Source organism: Psilocybe cubensis, chromosome 3 (genome assembly GCF_017499595.1).
Source record: "Psilocybe cubensis strain MGC-MH-2018 chromosome 3, whole genome shotgun sequence".
Lineage (NCBI taxonomy): Eukaryota > Fungi > Basidiomycota > Agaricomycetes > Agaricales > Agrocybaceae > Psilocybe > Psilocybe cubensis.
In genome coordinates, this window is record NC_063001.1 from 2,778,657 (window position 1) to 2,793,154 (window position 14,498).

Below are 14,498 nucleotides of genomic sequence, written 5' to 3' on the forward strand. Positions count from 1 at the left end.
GCAGATTCTAAGCTAGTGTTAACAATGTCAAGGGTACAGAGGGAAGTACTCGCACCTGGAAAGCAACGTCCATCCCTGACCCTGAAGACATGGTCTTCTTCACCATGGCTAGATAGTAAAGCACATTCCATCCACTGAGACCTTCGTTGATAATAATATCTTCAAGCGTGGTTGAAGAAATAAAGTGTTTGCTCGAAAAGAGCGACCCCAATCCCGGAAACCCTCGATGTGTCTCAAGTTGGATTCCGTGTGGGGGCAACAAAATAACAGATTCTACAGGTACATTAAGTATAGTATAAGGAGTAAGAGATTATCACAAACCATAAAGAATTGTCAGGAAGGTTTGTTTGGCTAAGAAAAGGAGGATGATGACGATGAGAGGGTAAGAGTAGACATGTGGAAGCTATGCTGAATCAGACAAGATATATCATGTATAGTTGTAGCGCACCAGTTGAGCCAAAGTTGCTATGCACAAAGGTAGTAGCAATGGCGCGAAAGATAGAGACAATATGCCATGATAATCACCGAGGACGCGTCGGTTCCGTACTCGGTACTCCCGACAACCTGCATATTTGATTACAGAAAACTCGGGATGGTCAGGTAAAGGATGAGATATTGAGGGTGCCATAGTGAATGTGGAGTAGTGATTGGTAGGCATTATAAAGGCACAGACCCCATGTGTAGACAGAGAATGTGGTCAGAAAGAAACCAGTGGCCGAGCAGGTTGGTGCTAATTGCGCGCGGTCTCGTGACTTCCCTAACCCAGTAACCCCCGCCACCTCCTGTCTCAAGTCAAGAATCAATGTAGACAATTAGGCCCGGTCACAACATAGAGTTATTGACCCTGGATTACAAGCCATATATGCGTGCGAGTGGGCGCCAATCTAACTTGGATGGCTCGACGTTTGCTCTATTTATAGATCACGCAGTTGTACATGTACATATACAATCCTAGTGAAACACAATGCAATATATCTACATGGCGCGGAGCACTCAAGAGTGCAGGTGGTTTATGAGTTTCAAGGATAATATCGCAATGAGCGTGGCTCCGATGTATATGCCAATTCGAACTTTCAAGGTATTCTCGGTCAAGAATGGATAGGGAACTGGACATCGAAAGGGTACATGAGCAACAATTTGATTGGGAAAAAGTTAGGACCGGCTTACAGATACCATTGTTCATGCGAGCACAGTGTTCTACCCACAGAGTATACCACAAAGAAAAGCCAATTGCAGCAATGGGAGCGCCGACCTTGACTTCTTGTTTGTTATACTTCTTCTCGAAAATAAAGAAATCGATCAGGAGAGAGATACAAGGAACTGCGTGTAAAGCTAGATCAATGGAGAGGGGTATGTGAAAGAGCTCTGGTGTTATGGGGGAGGAGCTGGGTGTGCTCGATTCGGAAGGAGAACTGGCCTGGAGAATAAGATGAGGAAATACGGTGACCAGTGACCAGTATATAGTTGAGATGACAACGGAAAGCTTTCCACACATAACCTCAGTACTTGCAACTAGACGTTGGATTTAGAGCGCACCGGCATAGCCATGACCATTAGATATCGTTTGGTGGTCCTCAAAACTAAGTAATATCCGTGAGTATGGCTCAAGGGTTTTCGGAGGATCAATCAAATTTACTCGAAAGTGGAAATGCTTCATAAAGTAAACTTGTCGTCATCGTTAGACACGCTAACGCAAGACTATAACACGACAAGGTTGTGAATTTTAAGGCAATCAAATTTCTTTCCAAACGCTGCACGCACCCTTGAATTGTGAGGAACTGTAGATGGCCACCATATTGCTGGCTCATGATCTCGTCGATTGCTAAACCTCCTAGCGAATTGTATCCGCGGACCATCATGGTCAAGGATAGTCCCCTCACAAGAATTCGAAGTGCCATCCGCAGAATGATAATCTAGGTATCGAGAGAGGTAGTCTGTCTTCCCCAGACCCCGACTACAGGTGGCCAAAGGTAAGGATGAAAAAGGTCAACGTTTGAAAATGTTACCTGACAGACTGTCTAGATTTTCAAATCAACCCACGTACAACAAAAATCACTGTTCAAATATTGATCAAGTCAGAGCATCATGCACATGTTATTTGAACTACCCGTTTGCATTTTCTTCTCACGAACCAGTCCCATGAGCGCGGTGATCAGACATCCGGGAAACCACTAGCATTTCCATGGGGCTTCGAAGCTGTATTTTAGCACAAAAAACGCGTCAAATCAGTCACACAAAATGCGTCATATCAGTTGGTGGAGACAGAACTACCAGTGCCTGCTCTTTTTTGGATCAGCCAAATATCAACTCACGGCCTGGCTTCCGAGCCAACCGGCACCTTCCCCTCGGCCTCCATTGGAATCGTCATCCGCGATTCAGCTTGCGAATACTATAGGACCACCACAAAACGAGTCACGCTAACATTCCCACAACTATCTTGCAGTGGATTCAACGACTATAAATCTCCAGCCATAGCCACGAACTATATCTCCAATCATGTCTACTCCTAAAGTTCATAAGATAGCACAAGAGGGTTTTGGTGCTGGAACTAACGAGTTGTACGATCGGTGAGTCCACAGTGGATGTCAACTCGGCGGGCTATCCGTGTTTATCTATGTATGAATGATACACAGAATTCGTCCATCTTATCAACCCCCTGCTCTAGACTTTATTCGCGAATCTCTAAAGGGGGTAGGCCCATTCAATATTCTCGAGTAGCTAACTCCTTTGCCTTTGTCATTTGAATATAACTGATGCTGAAAGCACGGTAGAATCGGTTCTGGAACTGGTATTTTCACTAGGGCAATTCTCGCCGATCCCAAGTGGAATCCCTTGATCAAGGAATTGAAAGCGAAGGAGCCAAGTGCAGGGATGCGAGAAGTGTTTTCCAGGACAGTGAAGGACGAACGCGTCTCTACTTCAGAGGGCTTTTTCCATGATACAGGAATTGAAGATGAATGGGCTGACCTCATCGTCATTGCGCAGGTAAAATATTTGCCCATAGACATATTCTGTTAAACAGGCCTTTCAGGCTTTTCATTGGTGCCCAGATTACGATGCAGCATCAGCTGAGTTTGATCGAGTCCTTAAACCCACTGGAACTCTTGCTTTCATATGGAATCTAGAAGACAGGTAATCCACCCTAAGATTGAGTGTCTCGACTATTGATGTTAACATTACCGCAGAGATGGCGCACCTTGGGTTGCCAAAGTTAGGGACCTTTACGAGTTGTATGAACAGGGAACACCACAGTTTCGGCATGAGAAATGGCGAGCAACATTCGACACCCCGTCTTACCAGAAAGCTTTCGAGCCGCCAAGAGAAAAGCAATGGACCTACATTTTGCAAGGAACAAAAGAGGGCGTTGTGGATAGGGCATCAAGCAAGAGTTACATTGCCGTATTACCCGACACCAAAAAGAAGGAGGTCCAAGAAGAAATTAGAAAGATAGTCGATGCTGACTCCGAAAAAAGATGGATCGACGAGCCGAAGGGTATTTTTGAATACCCTTACAAGTGTTGGGTAGTCCTTGCACACAAGAAGCAGGTCTAACCATAGTGGTTTCTGAACCGACAACCTTGATTGAATGTGGTAGATAGCTCCTTGACACATATATAGACAATACCCTTTGGGTCGGGTAGAAGTCGAGTTCCTTGAAAATTGTAATGGGACTTGGCTGACCCAACAGAAGAGAGCCGCCGCAAGTTGCAACGGCGAGTGCTGGGCGAGTGCATCACTGCCTTTGTCGGATTTAGATGCCTGAAATCAATAACTACAAACAGAGGTCATCAAACCTCACTCGAAAAGGAAAGTCAAGTCAGGCATCGACCATGCTCTCCACAACAATTATTACTGCTTGCAAAACCCTGGCTCACTGATTCTCGAGACTCACATTCTTATTATCTCTTATACGCTGCGAATAAGACATGGCACAACTTGGATTTGATAGAAGAAGAACCAATGGACCGGAAGAGAGCCTTCCTTATCTTTACGATGAAGACTTGCCAGATAAATGGTCTTCTGGCAAGCCCAGGAAGAGCAGAGGACCCTCAGATATCCGACCCATTTGTCAGTGGCGCAGTTAGGCTAATATGCTACCCAACGTAATCAATGTTCCAAAGTCCTCCAGCCGGGCTTAATCAGCCAGGCCACTGGTTCTGCATACATCGAAACCGAACGAACAAAAATCGCCTGTGCCGTGTATGTACAATTCTGCACGCGATTAATCCCTTCATTTACTGACGTCTTGCTTCTAATGTAGCTATGGGCCCCGTCAATCGAAGAATGTCGCGTTTCATGAAAAGGGCCGTCTCAACGTCGAAGTTAAGTTCGCACCATATTCGTGCTCAGTGCGCAGAGCGCCTATGCGGGTAACTTTAGCAGTTTATCGCATTTGATCTACTCTCACTTTTACCGAAGGATGCAGAAGATAGATCTGTTGCAATGGCAATTCATCAAGCACTGCTATCATCCGTCCGCTTGGAGACTTTCCCCAAAGCTACGATTGATATCTTCATCACAATCATCGAGGAAGATGGGATAGAGGGTTGCGTAGCCGCTGGATCAATAGCTGCAAGTACCGCACTGGCGCACGCTGGCATTGAAGTGTTTGGTTTAGTTGTATCATGCTCAGCGGTGTGTTGAATAACTCCAATATTTTACCATCTTAAACTCACTTGACATCTCCAGGCCGTGATAGGTAGTGAAATCTGGCTAGATCCCACTGCGGAGGAATCAAAACTTTCTACCGGGGCCCTGGTTCTCTCGTGCATGCCTGCTCTTACGAATATCACGAGTGTTTGGCAAACCGGTGGAATGACTCCCAGTCAAGTACTTTCGGTGCGCAAACGACAATCACTTGAAGCTCATCCAGAAGAATCTACTGACGATTTGTCTAGTGCATTGAAGCGTGTCAAACACGATGTAATGATATACATGCTGTCGTGGCGCAGGCACTTCTCGAAGCAGCGAGCAAAACTTGAAGCTTGATTAGTTGCAATAAATTTGTCCTATCCGAGTCTATATTTAGCATAATGTTTGTCTAGAACGTGTGTTAATAATATAATAATAGTTATTGCTTGGTGGGCGTCGGACGTGATTTCATTCAGGGTGCCAAGTGCGGTTGTTCGAATCTTGCTCCGTTCTCTCATGTCTAATAGTGCAAGGGACGATTATGTGGTCCTCAAAAACTCCATGACATTTCCACCATCTCCTCCCCTATCACGACATTCAAACGACTCTGACGATTCTTTACGCGCTTTGGAAGTTTCTCATGGCCCAGCCTCAACTTCGCATAGAGCTGGCCGGTGCGGAGTTTACTGCGATGTTTCGCCGTTCACCACCAACTAACTTTCATGTTTTTATAGTGGAAGGTCGTATTCAATAACTGGATTCGATTTCCAGCATGATCTAGTTCGTCTCATCAATGTAGCCCGTACCATCTTAATTCATAGAATTCAAATCTAGCTGCCGCTGAGCGCCAGTGTAACTGACCCTGGAAATTTGCACGCTGAGAGCACGGAGAAAAATATCAGTCTGATTAATGGTGCGTGTCTGTTCAACCATTAATTACGAGCATTAACCGTGTCCTTGAAAACTTAGGCATTGCTTTGGTGGTGGGCTTGCAGGTGTGTGCGTGCACGATATGTCCGACAAGCAGCATCCTTGACTTTGCTTCCTTTAGATTGGTTCTGGAATATTGTGAGACTTGGTTGTTGTTTCATTCAACTCCCCCCTTAACCACATCGTCGCTTTAGCTCATCTCCGGGAGTAGTGGTTGCTAATACCCACAGCGTGGGCGCGAGTTTGATAGTGTGGTTTGCCTCTGGTCTACTGGCTTGGACAGGGGCAAGCAGTTTCGCTGAACTTGGATCTGCCATTCCTCAAAATGGAGGTGCCCAGGCTTACCTCTCTTACGCTTATGGTCCCCTGGTTTCCTATCTTTTTGCCTGGACAGCAATCATCGCTCTAAAACCAGGTGGGTGTATCCTTCGGTGGCTTCTATTTTTCAAGTAACGCGTAATTGATGGTAACCTTTAGGCGGCAATGCTGTTATCAGCCTCATTTTTGCTGAATATCTGAATCGAATGTTTTGGCACAGTACACAAGCCGATGTATCACCGGATGAAATCCCACAATGGGCAATCAAACTTACTGCAATTGGGGCAATCGTTGTAGTCACGATTCTCTGCGTCGCTGCTAAGAAGCTGGGAACGCGTGTTGCAGTGGTTTTCACAACTGTTAAAGTAAGTACCACAGACAACATTGCCTCAGATATGTCGAAATATAATTGATTTCGATTTCCATCCCAGGTTACTTCTCTTGTATGTTCTGGGACAACACTGAATTTAACTCCCCCACTTATATTTAATTCAAGATTCTTGTGACGGTCTTGGGGATTGTACAACTCGCCCGCGGAAAAGCTTCCAGCTCTCTTCGAGAGCCCCTTTTTGCTGGGTCGAGTACAAGTCCATCGTCGTATTCTCTTGCCTTCTACTCTGGATTATGGGCCTTTGACGGCTGGGATCAAGCTAATTTTGTGGGCGGGGAAATTAGCCACCCGGAAAAAAATATACCGCGTGCTATTCACTCTAGCATGATACTTGTAACCGTACGTCACAAGTATCGATTTTCTAATGTTCAAGGCTTCAAGTATAGTCTAGCTCTTATTCTTGTTAGCTAATATCTCTTATTTTGTTGTTCTGGATAAAGTGCGTACATATTTTTCTCCAAAAATTCCGTTTGAAACTCAACGGCCTACTTTAGACTACTGTTGGGCTGAGCAATACTGTGGCGATGGATTTTGGGAGAGCTTTGTTTGGACCCATTGGTGGTACACTGTTTGCATTCATGGTCGCATTTTCTTGTTTTGGAGCCTTGAATGGTTTGTTTGCACCGTTTTATAACACGCGTCACTTAACATTTCGGTTTAGGTTCTTTTTTCACTTCGTCAAGATTGGTGTATGCAGCGAGCCGGGAACGCTATCTGCCGGCGGTGTTCGGTAAACTGCATTCGACTCGCCGGACTCCATTGAATGCTGCGCTTTTACAATCTGGGATCACCATCGCATTCATTTTAATTGGAAGTGGCTTTCGGTCTCTGATCAATTTCTCAGTTGTTGCTTCTTGGGCGTTCTATTTCCTGACGGTCAGCTAATAATTATTGTCATTTCCACCTTGATAAATTGTTGAAGTTTTTTTAGGTTTTGGGTCTAGTGATACTGAGAATCAAAGAACCTATGTTAGAAAGGTATGTGCGAACTAACAGAGAGATTATTATTGTTTCGTCTAATACTTCCATTTAGACCATATAAAACATGGATTATAACTCCCCTCACATTCTGCGGTGTAAGCTTGTCCTTCAAGTCCTTACGATACATTCACCCAAATCTCTTTCAGGTTGCTCTATTCCTTCTTTGCATGCCCATCATAGCTGCTCCTGCAGAGGCTATTGCTGTGTTGGGTATGTCAGATTTCCAATTACTTTATCTGGCTCTTAATGAACTCGCACTTTGTAGCCTTTGTGCTTGCAGGTATTCCTGTATACTATATGACACAATCACCGGAAGACGAAGGGCAATCGCGCATAGCTCGTGAGTTCAAGAAGATTTATATTATCTTCTTTATCTGAATTGTTCCATTAGTATGGTTTGGAAGTCTTATGGATAGACTTCGCGGTCGTTCAAGAGCAGCGGATGGATGGCAAGCAGTCGCTACAGATAATGAAGAGACAATGGAGCTTCGCCCTGCTCGGTAGTGGGAAATACTTCAACACAATACTCACTCACTCCAAATCCAGACGATCCTTACCATACTCGATATAGCGGCGTTAATATCACACATAATCCAGTTTCGCCTACTTAATTAGTTACAAATATATCACCAACAAAACCGTTAAGAGCACCGAGGAAGTGTCGCAGTCAAATCAATCAGTGTGCACTATAAGTTTTACATGAATTTCGGATGACATACGGACCATGTGTTGACCATGTGGGTATTTATTCTCGTCGAAAGCCTAAGGTAGCCTAAGGTCCCCTGGGCCCTTTTCCTTCCGAGATGTTGCGCCGAGATAACTAGACAAGTTTATCCTGCTGACTAGATCCTTGTTACAGACACAGCTTGTATCTATCATACAACTGTCTGTCATAGCAGCCTTTCGAGATCACGTCAACTGCCGATTTCGGACTGGTCACCACGGCCAACCGCGTTATAAAGCAACCTTTCCTTGTTTACTAACCCATATCATCTCTCTACACCTACTACGCAGAGACCGCTTCTTTGTGAGCCCTTACGTCCCATCGAGTTTACAATACTGGCTAACGATTTTGATGTCTTTCCTTATCAGAGATTATAATGGTGTGGCCCCTATTCAGGTTCTAAGTATTAGTAACTATACTAACTATTCAACGATTACGCGCAGAGTGAGCATACCTACAAATTCGATGTCAAGGTATGCATAGGGGATTTATCTTCCTTCCTAACTGTCTACCGGGCAAAATTAACGAGTGTTACTAGATGACTTGCTCTGGCTGCTCCGGCGCCGTCACTCGCGTTCTCGAGAAGGCCAAAGCCGACGGTACGCCCTCGAGTCTGTTTTGACACATGATTTATTCACATCGCATGTGCAAAGGTGTTTCCTCGTTCACGGTGAACCTTGAGACCCAGGAGGTTCTTGTCAATGGTACTCTTCCCTACGACGACGTTCTTGCCAGGATTAAGAAGACGGGAAAAGAGGTCTGTCTTTCGGTAGTTCTGATGGCCACGATCTTAACATAACCTACGTTGCTTGACAGGTTCGTTCTGGAACAGTAGTAGCTTGACAAAGCTGTTATATAAATTTGTATTATATCGCGCGATGAATGTTACACTGTGTTCAATATTTACCTCGTTGGACGCATGTATAAAATCTGAGGCATAGATTAGATTCGTTTTCATTATTCCGTTCTTCACAAGGGACTATAAACATGGTCGTTCATAGGCTTACTGGTCCTTTTTGGCTTTCACTCCTCGGTCAACACATCGGAATTTGCGACTTGGAACTACCAGTTGGTTGCCAGTGTGGACAAGGTCAACAGATTCTTCCGTTGAAATGGCGGATCGCGTCACTCGGTTAAAAAGTTTTGATGGCTAGCGGGCCGTCCGCAATCAATTGCTCTCTGTCTGCAGTTGGTGCACGGTTGTCCTGCTGTCCACGGGTTAACTTCACCCTCCTTCAATGCCAATGCTCCCCGGTCCTTCCTCATGTCTTAACCGAGCGAAGAAATTCTATACAGCTCAACTGAGCGGTTTGAATGCGTTGAAAAGAACAAGGGTTTTTCATGCTTCGAGTGTCCACCACGACCTTGTCGCACCGCCAGATCCAGTTTCTCATATGCGCCCTATCATATACGATGACCCTCCTTTACCGCAGTCTGGATACATACGACATCCGTACTCTCTTGCAGAATTTAGAACTGCTGGGACAGGTCAAGGAGATAACGAATTACAGTTTCGTTTATTGCGACAGCAGCTTGACGCACTGCATCAAAATTTCTGGTTGGATGTGAGTGGACTAAAATAACCTTTGTCGCAACTTCAATAACGGTTCCAACAAGAGCAACACGCGATTCTATGCAGCCAGAGACGCTGTGGTTAGCAGCTTACCTGCGACAGCAACACCTCGGGATAAAGAGGAGGCACTCTCTGCATTCTTCAGACAATGGGTTATGCAAGAGAAAGACTGGACGGATAGTTACACAGCCGAGTGGAGGGCAAGAAACTTTCAGTTGATCGCTCTTTCAGCGCGTGTGGAATATCAAAAAATGAAGAATCGACTATCTAGCTTGTTCAAAACCAGCCAATAGAATCAAATACGTGTCTAATCCCCGTTCAACCTTCTGTCAGCTTCTTCTTCCGCTAGCTGTTTGATGCGATCGTAGATTTCGCTCAAGTCCCAGCTTTCTACCCGGTCTTTCTCCCATGTGTAATCTTGGATGAGCGCATTGATGTGGTCAGAAGACATTCCTGGCCACCGAGAGCTGATTTCTTGTGTTGAAGGGATCGATAAAGATGACTCAGGATCGACGATAAGTTCTTCTTTGCTTTTCATCAACATCGAAAATATCGTCTGGAACATCGCTGTTTCCTGATACCGCCTCATCAACTCATCATCGGATACGTCAGCAGTTTGCTTCAGGGCATCCCAACTTGTCAAAAGGTTAACACTACTAGATCGTGTGAGTAGGGCACGGACACTTACTCGTCTTGTAAATATATTCGTCGCCAGATAGTGTGCAATGCAGACTCTTTACGTCGAGCTGGTATTTCCACAGGTATTTTTCCTCTAATGCCTGAAACATCAGACCCAGAACCTTCCGGGGCCAAGCTAAGGACATGAAGGCTCGTTGCGAAATCCTCAACGGTCTCCGTATTGTCCTTAAGGGTCAGAATGTCAACAGTATCTTCAACTGATAATGCGTCGCCTTTCAGGATGGTTCTTAGGAGATCTTTGAAAATCTGTGGCGATGGCGCGTCAACAGGCAGTTATTTATGGACGACCTCTGGGGCTCACATAAACAAATCCAACTCTAGAATCCAGTTGCCTTCCTTTCTCTTTGATGATAGTATTTATCTGGCTTTCAATTGACTGACGTGCGCGGGCAGCTACCAAAACAGAGCGGAAGTCTTGTACCAGCTTCTCTAAAACACTGACAAAGTCAAGTGCGTCATGGAAATCTAGAGAAAACATATCAATTGTCAAAATTTCGAATAGGGATAATATTATTACCATCAAGACTTGGCCCTTTGGATGAAGTGGTGGAAGCTTCTTGGAAATTTGTTTCTTGCATGTGGGCCAGATATGACAATTTACCAATACTTAGCATAAGCTTTGACGAGTCAGTTTATGGCATGACCAACGAAAAATAGGCGACAATACTTACATGCCTCCCCTCCAGGTTAGGAGCGCCTTGAGCATCCTGGAAAAGGTCAGAAGCAGCAAGAGCGAAAGCTTTGTTCTCCAGATCATTTATCCAAGTTATGGCAATATTTCGATTTGATTGATTCTCGAAATACTTGTTCAGAAGATCACGTCCTGCTGGAGCTTCTTGATCAAACATTGTTCGAACTTCGCCTACGAGAATATTTAGATATTTATATTTTCTTTAACAGGAAAGTGGTCAGTCATACCATTTTGAATATACCATCGGAAAAGTTCTGAAGTAAAATCTTCCCCGTACTTCTGAATGTAGAGCTTTATGCGGTCGGTGTGGGGATTTTGATGAGGAGGATAGACAATCTCTTGATGTGATAGTAAAACTAAGCTGGTATAGTCATTATATCGCTCGGCCAACTTAAAGGCTGCTTCTTGATGTCCAAATTGCCCTAAATGTAATATAAGTAAAATGGTATTGAACATAAGTAGTCATTACATACGCAAGGTTTCAAAGATTTTCGGACGCAGTTCAGAAAACTCTCGATAAAGAACCTGAGTAGCTGCCGGGGGCTCTGTACTTCTCGCAGAAGAGGTCATTGGTTGATAGATTGTTTGTATAGAAGGAATAGCACACAGAAACAAAACTTACAGTGCAAGCCACTCTATCCTTTCCTTTACGCATTCCAGTAAAACCTTTGCAAGCCCAGGGAATTGAGAGCTTGGTTCTTTTACGGTTGTTATTGGTCCACGATCGGATTTTAAAGCTTCTGTGGTCAGGTCAAAGAGTGAACGAGCCGAGTCGATAACACCTGATCTGCTTGTCCATGCTCCAATCATCGGAGATTCCAATCCATATACTTCCCAATTGAAATCTCGATATTTGGAGGCTTCGTGGAGAACTGACTGCAGAAACATATCAGTATGCATGTGATAAGGTGATATTTCTTACTCACTATGACAATCCGGTTTGCTTCAGGGAGTATCTGAAGCAACGTGTTGCTTGAACGCTTAGCGGCCTCTTTTGCGATACTGCTGACTTTCTGCAACACATTGCCTATGTCTGATACTCGTGTCCTGAAGAATGCTCTGACGAGATCTTCATGAGAATCATCACCGATTTCTTGCATATATGCAACCACAGCATCCTTCAAGACGCTCGAGTGTGATATAGACTGATTATAGGCTATCCATAACTTATGGCATGCAAAGAGTTTCTCGGAATCTGTGGCTATCCGTTGTCGACTTGCCTGGGTCATCTAGCAACCGGGTGTCAGCCCAAGAATTGATATAAATAAAAAAAGATGGGTCACTAACCTTGTCCAGTACTGTGTTTTCGTTGATAAAGGAAATAAGCCAGCTGAGCCTGTCCTTACGGCCCTGCATTTGGATTGTCATATCAGGACTTTGCCTAACAATTTCAGAGTCTGGGCGGCCTTAGCATCTTTGAGACAGATATAAAGGAGTACTGACCAGATTTCATAACAGCATCGCTTAGCTGTTGGGCTGCGTTCATCAATGCATCCCCGCTAAGCTCTGGTGGAAAACTGAATCGTAGAGGATTCTGGTATAGGATTAGTCGGGCAGACTAAAATATTTGAAATTTTAATCACCAACGGAGAAGGGCCGTAAATAATGGCCTGCATCATGATTGATTTAACCAGAGCGGTGTGACCAGTCCTGACATTGTTTCCAGACTGTTAATGGTAATCCCAATGACGCTCGTGTAACTTGCTCACTCTGGTCTAAAAGACTGAATTTTATCTAAATCCAGAGATACTTTCATCATTGTATTGGCGGTCAAAATGAGAAGTAAGTTGGTTGTTAGGCTGACACCAACTCCTAGTGTTCTATCATTGATGCCTTTTAATTCCAGTCGATCACGGTATTCTGATCCTATACATAAAAATAAACAGTGAAACAAAAAAGGATGAAAAACAGTGCTAACCTCTGGCACAAAGTGCAACAGCGTCACCAAATTGAACACTGATGATTGATCCAGAATAGATTAGCTGTATTCGTGGATGTACTGGAGGACCAGGCTTGCTTGTCTATGCATCAAGAAATATTATAAAATAGTATTTCGACACAAAAATGGTCCTACCGTTTGGTAAGGAACGCTGTAGAGATGCTTGACCGAAAAATCATTTCCAACAGATTTCAATTCGGCAAGAGCATAAAGACGTTGGAAATCATCGGCAGACACGTCCTTTCCAGAGTATGATATTAGAAGGGCAATGTTTTGGTCCCTTTTACACATATTACATGTATTAGCAACCATCCCAGGAAAGCATGTGTTCAACTCACTCAAAAATGGCGATGTCAGAGATTTCGACATCTTCACTATTGGCGCTAAGCTTTTCTTGAACCTTATTTAGAAGTAACTGGGTGAGGTCGAGATCAAGCACAAGCTCCTCCCAGCCTTCCACCCTCATAATCCATCGTTGGATTCGACCATTCGCAAGGGCCCATACATCTCTATCGCCCAATGTTGACGTTGTCCCAAGGGCAACCGCATGAATATGTCCGGCCTTACCTTTGGAATCATACGATGCAGATGCACTCGACGACAGAAAAGATGGTAAAAGTCTGCTAAATGTTCCGGAATTACTAGGTCGCGCGAAACCACGGATTGTAAGGTGATATTTTCCACCGGCTGAAGTGAGAACAATGCGGTGGAGGACACCGAACGATGTCGATAGAATGTAAGTTTGAGCCTTGAAGCAGTAAGTTTTCATCCCTTGAATGAATTGATAGAACCTACGTCGACCCGAATAAGATTCGTGACCTCTTCCTCATAATTCATATTTTCAACCTGAGAAGATATATAATTATCTCCACCTGCAAGACCAATGCCTATGCTATCCCAAAATCGAATTTGGCCTGTGACGGAGACAAGGATAAGCCCTGGTTCTCGGGAGCTTCCTTGAGGGACCAAAGCATGGAAGGGTGGTTTGGGGGTTTGAGAGCCATCCTCGGGACACGAGAATATATAGCACGTAGGTATGCCTTTGATAGCCTGGAAGCAGTCAACACTTGCTGAAGAATCAGACCGACATTCTTACTTGAGCATGCTGCCATACGAAGCATGTTTGCGCAGAGGCAACAAGCGCGAATCCGGTGGTGGTATCTATTTCCCCTGAATACAGGTCTCTATTGAAGTCTGTAAAGGTATTGAATAACGCGCGAACACGTTGGTTTTGAAAATATACTCACCTGAGAGCCTCAAAACTTGCTTTACCTCCAAAGGTAAATTGGCATAAAATGAAACAGACATCTCTTCCGTTTTGGCAAAAATCATCTCGCCTCCAATCCTAGATAAACTACGATCTGTGATTAGGGAACTCCTCTCGTCAATGTCCATTGCAGATGCGACCGAATTGCTGTCATTTAAAATAAGGGTGGGCTCGGCCGCTAGCCGGTGGGGTCGTTGACTCCTCACTGGAGAATTACCACGTGTGTGTAGTCTTGAAGAACGGCGAGGGGCGGGCGAGGGAGAGAATGTGGCCATTGTTAAAGGATACGAGTTGGAGGTAAGTGCATAGGTTTGATTCTCAAATACAGTGTAAAGTCCAATTCGCGCGTCTGT

At 44.5% G+C, this 14,498-nt stretch overlaps 6 protein-coding genes across 6 annotated transcripts; 3 read left to right on the plus strand and 3 right to left on the minus strand.

Moving 5' to 3' along the window:
- Positions 1-7: 7 nt before the first annotated feature.
- On the minus strand, positions 8-628 carry JR316_0003729 (uncharacterized protein; the record flags this gene model as incomplete). Its single annotated transcript, XM_047889500.1, has 4 exons — positions 8-273; positions 322-403; positions 449-465; positions 526-628. The coding sequence occupies 4 exons, from the start codon at positions 626-628 to the stop codon at positions 8-10; spliced, it is 468 nt and encodes a 155-aa protein (XP_047751874.1).
- Positions 629-993: 365 nt separating this feature from the next.
- JR316_0003730 (UPF0641 membrane protein) lies at positions 994-1,898 on the minus strand (the record flags this gene model as incomplete). The annotated part of the gene is made up of 5 exons (XM_047889501.1): positions 994-1,106; positions 1,168-1,483; positions 1,537-1,580; positions 1,637-1,698; positions 1,762-1,898. The coding sequence occupies 5 exons, from the start codon at positions 1,896-1,898 to the stop codon at positions 994-996; spliced, it is 672 nt and encodes a 223-aa protein (XP_047751875.1).
- A 598-nt stretch (positions 1,899-2,496) lies between these two features.
- Positions 2,497-3,552, plus strand: JR316_0003731 (putative methyltransferase-like C25B8.10; the record flags this gene model as incomplete). Its single annotated transcript, XM_047889502.1, has 5 exons — positions 2,497-2,567; positions 2,634-2,714; positions 2,772-2,985; positions 3,032-3,132; positions 3,186-3,552. The coding sequence occupies 5 exons, from the start codon at positions 2,497-2,499 to the stop codon at positions 3,550-3,552; spliced, it is 834 nt and encodes a 277-aa protein (XP_047751876.1).
- Positions 3,553-3,926: 374 nt separating this feature from the next.
- Positions 3,927-4,989, plus strand: JR316_0003732 (Exosome complex component mtr3; the record flags this gene model as incomplete). The annotated part of the gene is made up of 5 exons (XM_047889503.1): positions 3,927-4,068; positions 4,122-4,200; positions 4,262-4,370; positions 4,420-4,635; positions 4,690-4,989. 5 exons carry the CDS (start codon positions 3,927-3,929, stop codon positions 4,987-4,989), a joined length of 846 nt encoding a protein of 281 aa, XP_047751877.1.
- A 159-nt stretch (positions 4,990-5,148) lies between these two features.
- On the plus strand, positions 5,149-8,819 carry JR316_0003733 (b(0,+)-type amino acid transporter 1; the record flags this gene model as incomplete). The annotated part of the gene is made up of 21 exons (XM_047889504.1): positions 5,149-5,306; positions 5,367-5,412; positions 5,467-5,545; positions 5,602-5,627; positions 5,684-5,700; positions 5,757-5,977; positions 6,040-6,245; positions 6,377-6,610; positions 6,663-6,710; positions 6,766-6,883; positions 6,933-7,147; positions 7,203-7,249; positions 7,305-7,347; positions 7,399-7,462; positions 7,518-7,592; positions 7,644-7,752; positions 8,267-8,279; positions 8,420-8,449; positions 8,515-8,575; positions 8,630-8,733; positions 8,793-8,819. 21 exons carry the CDS (start codon positions 5,149-5,151, stop codon positions 8,817-8,819), a joined length of 1,941 nt encoding a protein of 646 aa, XP_047751878.1.
- Positions 8,820-9,856: 1,037 nt separating this feature from the next.
- On the minus strand, positions 9,857-14,420 carry JR316_0003734 (Nucleoporin nup132; the record flags this gene model as incomplete). The annotated part of the gene is made up of 19 exons (XM_047889505.1): positions 9,857-10,184; positions 10,238-10,494; positions 10,550-10,713; positions 10,766-10,865; positions 10,920-11,110; positions 11,167-11,361; positions 11,413-11,492; positions 11,562-11,815; positions 11,866-12,168; positions 12,227-12,336; positions 12,383-12,473; positions 12,523-12,589; positions 12,649-12,805; positions 12,858-12,960; positions 13,014-13,158; positions 13,217-13,626; positions 13,674-13,928; positions 13,975-14,072; positions 14,126-14,420. 19 exons carry the CDS (start codon positions 14,418-14,420, stop codon positions 9,857-9,859), a joined length of 3,603 nt encoding a protein of 1,200 aa, XP_047751879.1.
- Between the last annotated feature and the right edge of the window lie 78 nt (positions 14,421-14,498).